The sequence below is a fragment of the Exophiala bonariae genome, assembly GCF_035927105.1.
Source record: "Exophiala bonariae strain CCFEE 5792 chromosome Unknown scaffold_1, whole genome shotgun sequence".
Lineage (NCBI taxonomy): Eukaryota > Fungi > Ascomycota > Eurotiomycetes > Chaetothyriales > Herpotrichiellaceae > Exophiala > Exophiala bonariae.
Genome location: NW_027042476.1, coordinates 3,391,767 through 3,403,986, shown reverse-complemented (window position 1 = coordinate 3,403,986; position 12,220 = coordinate 3,391,767). Strand labels below are relative to the sequence as shown.

The following is a 12,220-nucleotide window of genomic DNA, read 5'->3' as shown; positions in this document are numbered from 1 at the left end:
TCCTTGCACTTTGGCACAGCCATCAACCACCAGCCTCTTCAACCCTTGGCCGGTAAATCTTCTGGTTTCTACCTCAAGAAGCGTGCCGGAGTCCTTGCTTGCAATCTGTTTCCTATGAAATCCTGGTGTGGCGGCCTTGAACACCTTCTGCAGCCAGAATCAGCACAGGCGAATTGCTTCCGTTCAGTAGTGCAATGAGCTATCCCGGGCCCTTTCATGGGAGCTGCGGGATCGATTCTTTACATCTGGGCGCAAGTGTTTTGGACTCAAAAATTTCAACCGACCGCTTGTGCGAATCAGCCGCTCAGGCACGGAAACAGCGCTGACATATCATCGCGGTCACTGTGCAGACTTCCGACCCAGGTATAGAACCCCTTCAGGGGACGTCATTCCCCATGCCCTGAGACATGAGCATGACTTCGACCGCCGGTATTTCGGGATCCCTGTTACGGGAAGAATTAGAATTGGCGCTGGAGTCGATCGCATCGATCGACGATCGGCTCCCGCACCCGACAAGCTAACGGGCTTTGAAGGGGGTCATGCTGTGTAAGGGATACCGCACCTGGATTGAGCTTTTCCAGAATGTGGCAAGCACTGGTGCGGCGAGTATTGTGAAGCAATTAGTGTTAACACCGAGGTCAATCGTCCTCCAAAGAATGGCGGATCGGAGATTCAAGACGAGCCTCAGACTTCGATTTCCATCCCTATCCAACCACGGTTCGCACGCTCTTTACCACTCAATGACATGTTGAGTGCCACGGCGGCCAACCTTCCAATCACCAACAGTGACATACTGGAGGAGAACTTTCTTTTCTTCGGTAAATTCAATCTTCACCTCGCGCACTCTTGCATGATCCAACTCCTGCGCCTGGTCCTCAAGCCTATGTGCCATGGCCGCCGAGTGTGCGTGTTCTTCGATTTCCATCGTCTTGGTTGCAATTCGCCCAGTCAGTATACTGTCCCACAGGCATTCGCGTCTGTCGATTGAGAGAAGGAGATCCAGGGCTCTCCGCCGCCGTTGCGGGTTTCGGCTGCGTGCTGCGACTGTATGTAAGGGTAAGACGATTCCAAGACCGGAGGTACACGACGGTGTTCTGTACACGGTGTTGTTCTCCTCTACGAGGTGTTCGCAGTATGTCAGGATCTTCTCTAGCCGATCCTGAAGATTATCAAAGGCGGTCTCTCTGCTCGCGGGTTTGAGAGGATCGATTTCTAGCCGGATGTCGATGAGGATGTGGTAGAGCCGGAGGATGATGATACCGCTGCTTTCGTTTGCGGATTTTCCCGACTGATACCGCGTGGCAAGAAGGTCTAACGCCTCGCAGCTATCGGTCAGGGCACTGCGTAATTGTTTGCGCCGGGAAGCAAATGCGGTGAGTTCTTCAATCGTCCTTGGAGGGAAACGCTCTGTGGCCTGCAGGAAAGCCTGTAGATTGTGGAAAAGCCGCTCGACGTACCCATGAGCTTCGTCCACCGACATAAAGTAGCTCACAGGCTCCAAATGAGAGATCAATGGATCATGGTGCCACTTCAAGAGCGACTCGTCGTTGATCATGGTTCGCACCTGTCCATAGATGGAGATCAGTAGAGTGCGTAATCTCAACACCGGGACTGGGTATGAAGGACTTCGAGGTCCACTGAAGTGATCCATAGATTCGAAGTCTTGCAGAACTCTTAGCCCTGAGCGTACATGCTGTATAGCTTGAAGCAGGTTCCCCTGGAGGCTGGCAAGATACGTGAATAATATGGATGCAGTCAGTATACAGCAAATTCTCTCTATTGACTGGCCATCAGCGCCTTGCAAAGAGAAGACATCTCCCATGTATCGAATAGCATGATTGCTCTGCTGCATGGCAAACTGCATTCCTCCACTGCTGTCAGCGGCATTTGCGCATCTCGGAGCTCTGTTTTCGAACCACTCGTATGCGGATCCTAAGGCGATGACTAAGTGTCGAACCGAAGGATAGTGAATGGCGGCTTGTAGCACCTCGTTCGACCAGAACAGCATATGAAACTGACCGGCGAGTTGCGTAGACGCTCGACTCTGGAAGAAGGAAAAGCTTCGCTTCTCCGCCACTGATTTGAATAGGTCTGGTCGTTCCATAAGCGCGGTACTACTGGGTGACGGTGTCCGGCTAGGTGGAGGACTGTAGCCGTCGCATTTTCGCCCAGTAGAAGTACATCGAGTACAGTGAGGCTTGGCCTCGTCGCATTTGACCTTGCGTATTCTGCGTGGTTTCGTGTTAGCTTGTGAAAGTCGGCAGTAACGAGGTACGAGGCATCGCTGTCGCAGACATACTTGCAAGTCAAACATCCCGTCTTGGTTTTGGGCAGGAAAGGACGCTTCCTCCTGATTGGATCCATCGCATAGGCTGTTCAAAATATGAGAGAATCCCGCACTTGTGGAGCTCATTCAGTTCTGATCAACGGCTCAATCCTTCATTGCATTAACACTGCTTGAATATATGTGAATCCAGCTTCTCGAGACAAGGAGGCCTAAGTCATCTGATCTTTCCGAGCGGGCCAATTGAACGCCTGTTAATGCTCCGGTGTCGTCTATGATTAGGCCTACCAAGCCCATTCTCCATAGCCTCAAACCCCACAAGAACAGGGTTTGTTAAATGAGGCCACCTGGGGGTGCCTGGAACAACCCCTTGCAGGTGACGTAAAATCTTGGTTAGCCCTCGATTCGACCTACTTATGAATTTGGCCCGCCCATGACACCTTTCCTTTCACGACGCGACCATTTTCGATTTTAACGCAGCTTCTCACCTAGTTTAGGCAGACAGCCGCGTGAATATGGTTGACCCGCGCTGAGCTTGGAAATGTTTGCAATTCCGGATTGAGGATTTCAGGCCCTCACTCACGAACATAAGAAAGCTTCGAGGACGGATCCGGGCTCATCTTCGCCGTCGGTGAACCTCGATTGTTTCAACGTCCAAATCAGGATGCATGAGCTCGAAGCTTGGCATGATCAATACACATTTATCAGCTCGATGAACACAAACGGCAATTTGGCTCTCGTGGGGGCCTAAGGGCTCTAGGGAACGAGGTTGACACTTTTCCAAGGATCAAACAATTATTTCCCTGGGCGTCTGTTGCTCGTTGCGACAACATCGAATCAGCTAGTAATAAACAGCAGTTCCATTGCTCGAGACATATCCAATCATCACAAAATCCTTCATAATCGCAGTCCCGTTGTTGAACATCTTGGCCTGAGTCGGGGTGCATGTCTCCATGATGTCCCAGAAATAGCATTCTGCTGGAGGATGATCTGGCATTGCGCTTTTGATGCTGAAGACCGAGGACGGACCCTTCGTGCTATATGTTGGCAAGCCTACGGTAGGCACTTTCCCGGTCGAGACGTCAACATCTGACATGACGCGGTTGAAAATGTGGTAGGCGGTTTCTGGTTGGTACCAGCTGGCTGAGGCACAGTTAGCAAAAGACAAGAAAATCAAGGATGCATCCAGACTTACCCTCATGCCCGGCTCCATAAACCCTGGAGAAGGACAAATTTCCATACTGGCGGACCGAGCCTCCAGAGTACGTGTCGTTGAGCAGAATGTCGGCATACCCAGCCTTTTTGAAGTCTGCACTGATTTTCGACTCGATCGCAAGACTGATCCGCTCGCCTCCCAACCCTATGTTCTGGTCAGAATGAGCACGATGACTAGAGTGATTTACTTACAGTTACATTGATAGTCACGGTCTCCATACATCATAGCGACTTTCACTCCTCGGTCCAATAGTTCCCCGAGGATAGCAAGATTTCTCCCTCGGATGAAGTCACCAGTGACGGTAAAACCTAAGCATTATCAGCACAGGAAAGCAGCCCAGAATTTGATCCAACGCACCAGTGCTAACAGCAGGCGAGTAGCCGGTGAAATTAAGTGGAACGCCAAGTGCGGTCTGGACCTCTTTGGTATTCAGATACCCAGCGGCATATTTGGGTGGGAAAGAATCTGGAATCGTGGCAGTAATGTCAAAGACATTTCGCTGAGATATAACTTAGCTGTGCATCCCCTGGGCAGCACTCGAGGGTAGGCTATACCTTTGTTCCATCATAATGGCTCCACATACTTGCGAAACAAAAGTCATAAGCGTCCTTACATGCCTTGTTCACAGTCGCATTATTCCCCAAGGCCAATGGGTCGTACTGATCTGCAGCTGTATGGCAAGCTTGCACATGTTCGCGACACTCTGGGAAACTATCGACGGCGAACTGATATTGACTTTCGTTGATAGCTTTGATACCATAGGTATTGTTGAAGGCAAATTCTGGGTAAGTTGGCATTTGTGTCAGGATATCAATGCAGGCATTGACCAGCCCAACCGTTTCTAGGTTCAAGGGAACAGCCGAGCCCTTCTTGATGCTTCCATCCGCTATGCGACGATTTTGTGTGTTGAAGAAATCGGAGAATGTTGGGCCGTAATGTCCTCCATAACTTTCGGACCAAATGCTGAATTTATTCTGCTTTGGTTTGTACTTGGGAAATCTGCGGGAAATCAGACTTGACGATGCGCGCAAGGAGAGGCTCATCGAAGGGCCAAACGGCGGGAATCACTTACTCGTGTATCCAGATCTGCATGAAGTGCCATGCCGCCAGTGCAGCTGTTTGCGTTGTGTTTGCCGTGTTGGAGACCTTCTGGCTTGGAAATATTCCAGCGAGATGAGTGGTGTTCAACTTCGGGTTTCCTTCGGTTGCATTGAATGGGGTGACCAGAAATGGTGAAGCCGTTTCTTCAATGGTACCATTGATCAGAGTATCATAGGAGAAGCCAACTTGGACTGGCTGGTCCAGGTAAAGCATGTTGACCTCATTGTTCCATGACCATGGGTTCGATATGGTGCTTTTAGAATCCTTTCCGATTTTGCAAGGACCATTTTCTCCAACCGCTGCTGTTACTGATGGTGCTCCGGGTCCACCCTGTAGCCACAGGGACAAAGGTGCATTCTCTGGATCTTTCCGGGCTTCAAAGAACCAGAAGAATGTATTTATGGGGTAATCTCGGCCCTCGTCTGAATTGGGAGGTATGTGAACATAACCGGAGTACGATTTGACGCCATTTGTAGTCTCACAAATATTCGCCTGTGTATTGATTGTAAATGATCGAAATTCATTGAGCAAAATTCAGCAACGCTTACCTCCTTATATGACAGAAAAATCTGGAAATTCAGTAAAGATCGCGCCAAAATTTTATTGTTGGATGTTGACGGGACTGAGAGTGACGCTGCCAAAGAGGACAACAGGAAAAGAGGCCCCAAGGCTGAAAATGGTAACCGCATGGTAATAACTTTCTGTGGCTTTTTTGAAGATACCAATCGCCGGGGCCATCTCAGCAGTCATCAAGCGTGTTATATATCTGGGCAACAACTACGATCTGCTTGGCCGGGTCCTCGAAACCATGGCAATTTAAATATCAGGCCCGCAAGAAAGCCCCGAAGATCTTTGGGAGATCTCAACTATACAAGGCCACTATTCCGTGTCTAGGATAGTGAGTCCTCTGAGATCTTCATGGATCTTGCAACAAGTACTCCCGAGATTTGACTCGTCTTCGCAATGATTGGTAGGATCGGAAATCTCACATGACTTGGACATGAAAGCCAGGGGAATGAAGTTGATCGCATGCTGCGTCCACCGCTGGGGGCGGGTGTCTCGTCTCGACCCGCTTTCTGGCGCCTCAGATGTAGGTGGCTGTGCACCATAAGAGCCCCAACAAGATGCCAAGGCAGGGCTGTACTTGGGCTTTCCCTTCTGCTGTACCGAGGACACGAACTCATACCTCGAAAACACGCGTGCACATGCGAATGTCGATATGCTATGGCGCCAGCCTCCTCACCCGGGCTCGTATTCATTGATCTCCGTGATGCCATTCAGCCTCACGCTGATGTATCGTCGATTTTAGGCATGTCGCGTCCACTCCAAAGTCTGCTCGATTGCAGTTTTTCAATGTCTCTAAGATGGAGCCCAGTTCGCCCACGTCAATTGACGAAGGTTGCGTTTACCCACCCCTAAGCGGACCACAAATATCCTGTTGGAATGTTATCGCTTGCCCTTCGGACCTTCATCCATAATCGGTGCCCTCCACAGTCCCCGTGTCACTGGTAATCACGATTCTAGGTAAACAAGTCGAACTGATCTCTCGAGCTACACACAGATCTAAGGAATGCTCCTTCCCTTCAGTTTGGAATGTCACTGGATCATCCCAATGCAAATTAGCCGACCCGGGAGGATGTTGGAGCAAAAAAGCCATCTATGAAATGCAGATAGATGCAGGGACTTGTGAAAGCCTGAACCAAAACGTGGAACACATGGATTGTGACTACCCGTGGGTGACCATGTCTGTTCGGAGGGCCGGGAATGCAAGCCGTAAGACCTTGTGGTTGCTCATCAAGACTCACTCGTGACTCTGATGCTTCACGTGGCGAGGTACCTCCTTCTATTGGCATTGCCACATAGTTATAGATCACGGAGGTCTTGTGCTTAGGCCGCTTCCGACTCATTCGGCTGCGGAACCATCAAAAGACATCTTAGGTCCGGAACACGCGTCGACGTATCAAGAGGGTTGATGGCAACAATCTGCCGTGGGGTTGGCCTGGGGAATTGCCTTCAGGATCCGGGGTAGATATCCATTTATGAACAACGGTCATTTTGATTCCACATCTACGAGACTGTGGGATTGATGGGACGAACGCTAATTGAAGGAAATCCATTATCCAGAATCGGCTAGCGGACTATCAAGCTCTGGAGCAAGGGTTCCGGAGTATACCCAGCATTCTCCCAGTGTTACCTGCTTACCCCAACTTCGTGGAGAATATGCTAAGGCATTCGCCTCCAGCTCACATCCATACCTAGCATACCATATTTGGTCATGCCTCAAATGCAGATGGGTCAGGAGGCTACACGGCAGATTGATCCTGGATTCAAAGCCGGTCACCCCGCACAAGAGTGGGATCTCTGATCAGTCAAATAAATATCTCCCAGGACATCGATTTGAGTCTCAAGCGATCATTCAAACAACAAAAAGATCCGAGGTCGCTAATACCAGCAGCCAAGCTACCTACGAGGCTTAAGTCGACATCTCATTCCAGATACCTCGTACTCATCTCAAAATGGGTCTTGGCATTCTCGATGATCATCACCTTGATCATGTGCCGGGTACAGCCTTGCTTGCTGACATGATCAATGCTCAAGAGCATCAGTTTCATGGTAAGTTTGAAGTTGTGCTATTTATTTCGAGGTACTAATATGGTATTTAGGACGCGACACCTCCGGCCTCAAACATGGTACAGGGCGTAATAAAGATATTGTGCTTGTTCCCCAGCCCAGTGAATCTCCTAGAGACCCCTTGAATTGGTCTATCTGGAAGAAAGACCTCCTGCTGGTCATTATCAGTCTGGACACGGCTGTAGTTGGTGCCTGGTTCGCTCCTCCCAGATTATTGTCCACCAGAAAAATGTTAATATTGCTTCAGGGGCCCAATGATCTCGCCTGGATACGCCGACATGGCCGCTGAATTTAACATCTCCTATAACAAGCTGAATGGTGGCCTTGGCTGGGCCATTTTTGCGATCGGAATATCCTGCTTCATCACCAATGGACTAGCTGTGAAGTACGGTCGTCGTCCGGTGATGATCCTCGGAAATCTTTTACTGTTCATCTCTTCGGTCTGGGCATACTTCGCCCATAGCTACAACTCTCTTCTTGCTAGTCGAATATTTGGTGCCATCGGAATGAGTCCATTTGAAGTATTGACAACTGCAGTCATAGGAGATATCTACTTTGTCCATGAAAGAGGTCTTCGGCTTGCCTTCTGGGGTCTTTGTCTCAGCGTTGGCGTTGGTGGAGGAAGTGTCATCTCGGGTTATATCATACAAGTGAGCATTAAAAGTATTGCACCGTGTTAACTTGAAGTGGGATGCTAATTTCGATAGGACCTGGGCTGGAACTGGACCTACGGGATTTGCGCGATTTTGTATGGGGTATTCATCATTCTGATCTTCCTATGGGTTCCGGAAACTGTCTACAAACGAGACCCGGCCTACAATCTCGACCTGGGAACCGAGGACCACACCTTCGACACGCTCGAAGTTCAAGAGAAAACGTCAGAAAACACCCACGAAATCAAAGCACACGATCAACATGTGGAATCTACAGCAACATCAAACCGAATGACGGTCAATGCAGTCTATACTGGCGCCGACGAAAAACCCTACACGTTTTGGGAAGAGTTGCGCCTGGTCAGAGGTGTGGAGTCTGATGAAAACCTCTTTTGGATCATTGTTCGACCATTTGGAATGCTCCTATTCCCACAGGTGCTCTACGGCTTCATCACCTACGGTTTGTCGACATCCTGGTTAGTTGTCATGATCAGTGTTCTGGCACAACTATTCAGCGCCCCACCATACAATTTCACTGTCTCAGCAATTGGTCTGATCAGCATTGGCCCGTTAATCGCTGCACTTCTAGGATTTGTGGCCGGACCTTTGAATGATTGGACCGTGAAGAAGTTGGCGCGCTGGAACAAAGGCATCTACGAACCTGAATTTCGTCTAGCCCTCAATATCTTGACCCTCATAATTGGCGTTGTTGGTTTCTTTGGTTTCGGGGCTTGCTTGAAGAATGAGACTCCCTGGATCGGTCCCGTCTTTCTCTACAGTCTTATCTGGTTTGCTATGTCTTTTCTGAACATTGGGTAAGCATTTATGCCTCCGTTACATATGCTGCGGGTTAACTGACCATTAAGTGTCTACGGCTACATCACCGAATGTCATCGAAACAAAGCACCGGAAGCCTTTGCTTCGATCAATCTCCGAAATATTTACAGTTTCGGTATGTACCAGCCTTTTGTATACATGAAGTTTGACAATGCGGAACTTCAACTGACCACTATCAAAATAGGCATGAACTACTTCATTTCGGATTGGATATCCGGCTCCGGTGTCATGGAAGTGTTCGGAACAATTGGAGGCTTGCACATCTTCATCTGTCTTCTAACGATCCCTATGTGGATCTATGGGAAACGATGCCGTAGTCTCACAGCACGGAACCGCCTCTTCAAGAAGATTCAGGAGAGTTGAAAGGAATTGAAGTGCGGTTCTCTGGAGAACGGAAGTCCTCGCATCCCAGTCTCGTCGCAAACCTGAAAATTGGACGAAGTGGTTCGAGTTCCAGGGCAAGAGTGGTTAATCAACGAAAGCATATCAAAGTGCAAAGTTGACACTTATCAGCATACTCGACCAATCAATTCGTTCATGCCCTGTCACTCAGCTACTATCTAGGCCATCGATCATACGTATCTACGTAGATACTCAGTCCTTGGTAGTACAGTTTTCATTGACCGATGTCGAGATTTACTTGAAGCCACATCATGTTGATAAGATGCGAGCTCAGTGCTCTTCAGAGTACGAGGGTTTTAACGGCGCACGGGATTTGTATGAGCAATATTGGACATGGAAAGTTTAGATGCTCGACCATGGACTGATTGGGTCTCTTTTTCTCTCTCTGGAACCGAGGAGACGGCAGAGTTGCCGTTGACCTCGGCATACGAAAGCCGCTTGAGTGAGTGTTGCCGCTTTTGAGGACTTCCCGCAATCGCTACCTAGGTAGGTTAGGTACGTACCGAGAGCGTCAATACGGCACTAGTGATACAGGTTTCCCTCATCAAACACGGGTTGGTCTTTCAAAAGACAGCCTTCACCAATTTCTGCACAACTGCCGATGCTCTCAACTCGACTTATCAAAGTTTCTTGGCTATGCATCGTCTCCCTCTCCCTCTCTCCATTCTTCAGCCCAGTTACCCCTTGGGACTTGTCTCAAGACAAACCTTGACTAATTGAACTTGATCCGGGGTCGCATTCCGGGGTTTGTCAAACACGCGTGACTTTCTTCATATCGTGATAGCCTTATCGCCAAAAGGAGAGGTATAAGACCATGGACGTGCCTAACACTCATTCCATTAGATCTACTCACCCAACTAGTTACCCGAGAAGTGGTTTTCCAATATGACTTCACCACAGCAAGATAACACTGCCCCGGAGCTTAAGCTTGACGTCAAGTCAAATGAGCCTAACCAATATGAGGCTTCCATTGAGCCCTCTGAGTCGGCCATAACGGAAGTTCGACTGGGATGGCGTACCTGGACTGTCGTTTTCATCTCTGCTTACCTGGCGTAAGCAAACCACTTCCCGGGGTATGATGAGTCCCAATCTCGAACTGACGTATACTTCTAGACTATTCATGCAGATTTTCACTACTGTGGCTGCTCCTTCCACCATCGCTTTCATCGTACAAGATATCGGAGACCAGCCAATGTCTGCATGGGTGTTACAGGTAAGTTTCAAAATGTCCAAAGGTTCATCACACAAAACTCTGCTGATTACAATTCTTCGCTCCAGGCGCCATTGCTGGTTCAAGCCGTGCTAAATCCAATCATCGGCCGACTTTCTGACGTTCTGGATCGCAAGATGCTTGTAGCCATTTCACCACTCATCGCCTTTGCTGGGTCTGTCATGTCCGCAAAAGCTAATAACATGAACATGCTGATTGCTGGCGGTGTTCTCTACGGAGTCACGCTTGCAACCATCGGAGTTGTCGGAACAATCCCCGCAGAGATTTTGCCTCTGAAATATCGAACGGTAGCGAGTGGTATTACATTCCTCGGAGGCGCCAGTGGTGGACTGTATGTTGAACAAGTTACCAAACTCCTGGTCGTCATAAATTACTGATGGATGAAACAGCGCAGCTGGACTTGTTGCTGGTGCGTTCTGCAGGACCCCGGGCGGATGGCGCAACATGTTCTGGGTGCAGGCAGCGCTACAGATTCTGGTTTCAGCAGCTTTCTTCATCTTTTACTGGCCGCCAAAGTCAAACAGAGAGTTCCCAAAAATGAGACTCTCTCAAATTATATGGGCCTGCGATCCAATCGGTTCGACTTTGTACATTGGGGGAGCTACGTCCGTTCTGATGGCACTCAATTGGGCCTCTGGACTCTATCCATGGTCAAACACACATGTTGCAGTACCTCTCGCCCTTGGCTTAGGTTGTCTCGTCCTGTTTGGTGTCTACGGTATGTTTCCATAACTTCGTTGGAAACGCGACCAAACATGTACCCCTTGCTAACGACCTCACAGAATGGAAAGGTAGAAATGACGGCATCATGGCGCACGTCTTCTTCCAGTCCGGCCGGAATTTCGCACTTGCACTCTTCGCGACCATGGTTGAGGGCTGGATGTACTACAGTGCGGTCAACACAATCTCGAACCAGATGATATTCTACCTGGGCTGGGAAACAGATCCATTCATTATTGGAGTACGACAAATGGCCTACAGCGGTCCCACTCTCATAGCGTCTCTTGTCGTCATCTGGTACTCGACCAAATACAAAGACGTCAAGGGCCCGCTCGTTGTCTGCTTCACTCTTTTCCTCATCACAGCTTGTGTCTTCGCCGCAACCAAGCCTGAATGGAATTACGTCCAGCTCGGCTTGAGTGCAATAGCTGGCGTCGGACAAGCGGGACCACTGTTCCTACTGACAGCCGTCGTCCAGTACGCTGCACCCCACGCTTATCTCTCTACCGCAACAGGAGTCACATACTCAATCCGTGCCATCGGAGGCGCCATCGGGTCCGCGGTGCTGTACACCATTGCTTTTGGCCATGTGGGATCCCACTATGGCGCCGATGTGGCTCAAGCGGCGATTGGAGCAGGATTGTCGCCCGAGAATGTTCCAATCCTCTTAAGCATCATGGCCAATGGCAACGGTCCCCCGACTGAACAGGCACTTGCTGGTGTACTGTCACAGGCGCTGCCATCTGCTTCATTGCCAGTCATTCAGGCCGCCCGAAAAGCAGGACAGAAAGTCTTTGCGAAAGCGTTCGGACTAGCTTGGGCTAGCATCATTCCAATTGCTTTCATATCCATTGTTTGCTGTGCACTACTCCGAGGGGTGAGCAAATTGATGACGGAGAAAGTTGAAGCGCCTTTGGAGAAGCGGGAACAAGATGTGGAGGTCAAGATGTCGTCTGTAGCTTAATCTAGGAAGGCCAAATAGGTGTAACTTGCGGCAGATCTACCTTACAGTCTTTACTTTAGACTAGTAGTAAGGAAGCTAGGGTGTGCTGCGGGAAGATCTTGGGTTTGAAATACAAGCTACGAATCATGGAGCAACAGAGGTCTCCAATTTGGGTCTTACCTCGCCTCGAACAACAGCCTTC

General features: G+C 49.4%; 4 protein-coding genes across 4 annotated transcripts; 2 read left to right on the top strand and 2 right to left on the bottom strand.

Annotated features, from left to right (window-relative positions):
- Positions 1-730: 730 nt before the first annotated feature.
- Positions 731-2,282, bottom strand: LTR84_001199 (uncharacterized protein; the record flags this gene model as incomplete). The annotated part of the gene is made up of 2 exons (XM_064844825.1): positions 731-2,247; positions 2,276-2,282. The coding sequence occupies 2 exons, from the start codon at positions 2,280-2,282 to the stop codon at positions 731-733; spliced, it is 1,524 nt and encodes a 507-aa protein (XP_064712685.1).
- An 843-nt stretch (positions 2,283-3,125) lies between these two features.
- LTR84_001198 (uncharacterized protein) lies at positions 3,126-5,290 on the bottom strand (the record flags this gene model as incomplete). The annotated part of the gene is made up of 7 exons (XM_064844824.1): positions 3,126-3,427; positions 3,480-3,644; positions 3,692-3,808; positions 3,858-3,999; positions 4,055-4,499; positions 4,573-5,093; positions 5,150-5,290. The coding sequence occupies 7 exons, from the start codon at positions 5,288-5,290 to the stop codon at positions 3,126-3,128; spliced, it is 1,833 nt and encodes a 610-aa protein (XP_064712684.1).
- A 1,827-nt stretch (positions 5,291-7,117) lies between these two features.
- LTR84_001197 (uncharacterized protein) lies at positions 7,118-9,085 on the top strand (the record flags this gene model as incomplete). Its single annotated transcript, XM_064844823.1, has 6 exons — positions 7,118-7,214; positions 7,265-7,427; positions 7,480-7,882; positions 7,940-8,700; positions 8,752-8,837; positions 8,907-9,085. 6 exons carry the CDS (start codon positions 7,118-7,120, stop codon positions 9,083-9,085), a joined length of 1,689 nt encoding a protein of 562 aa, XP_064712683.1.
- A 924-nt stretch (positions 9,086-10,009) lies between these two features.
- Positions 10,010-12,039, top strand: LTR84_001196 (uncharacterized protein; the record flags this gene model as incomplete). The annotated part of the gene is made up of 5 exons (XM_064844822.1): positions 10,010-10,176; positions 10,238-10,337; positions 10,403-10,686; positions 10,745-11,073; positions 11,138-12,039. 5 exons carry the CDS (start codon positions 10,010-10,012, stop codon positions 12,037-12,039), a joined length of 1,782 nt encoding a protein of 593 aa, XP_064712682.1.
- Between the last annotated feature and the right edge of the window lie 181 nt (positions 12,040-12,220).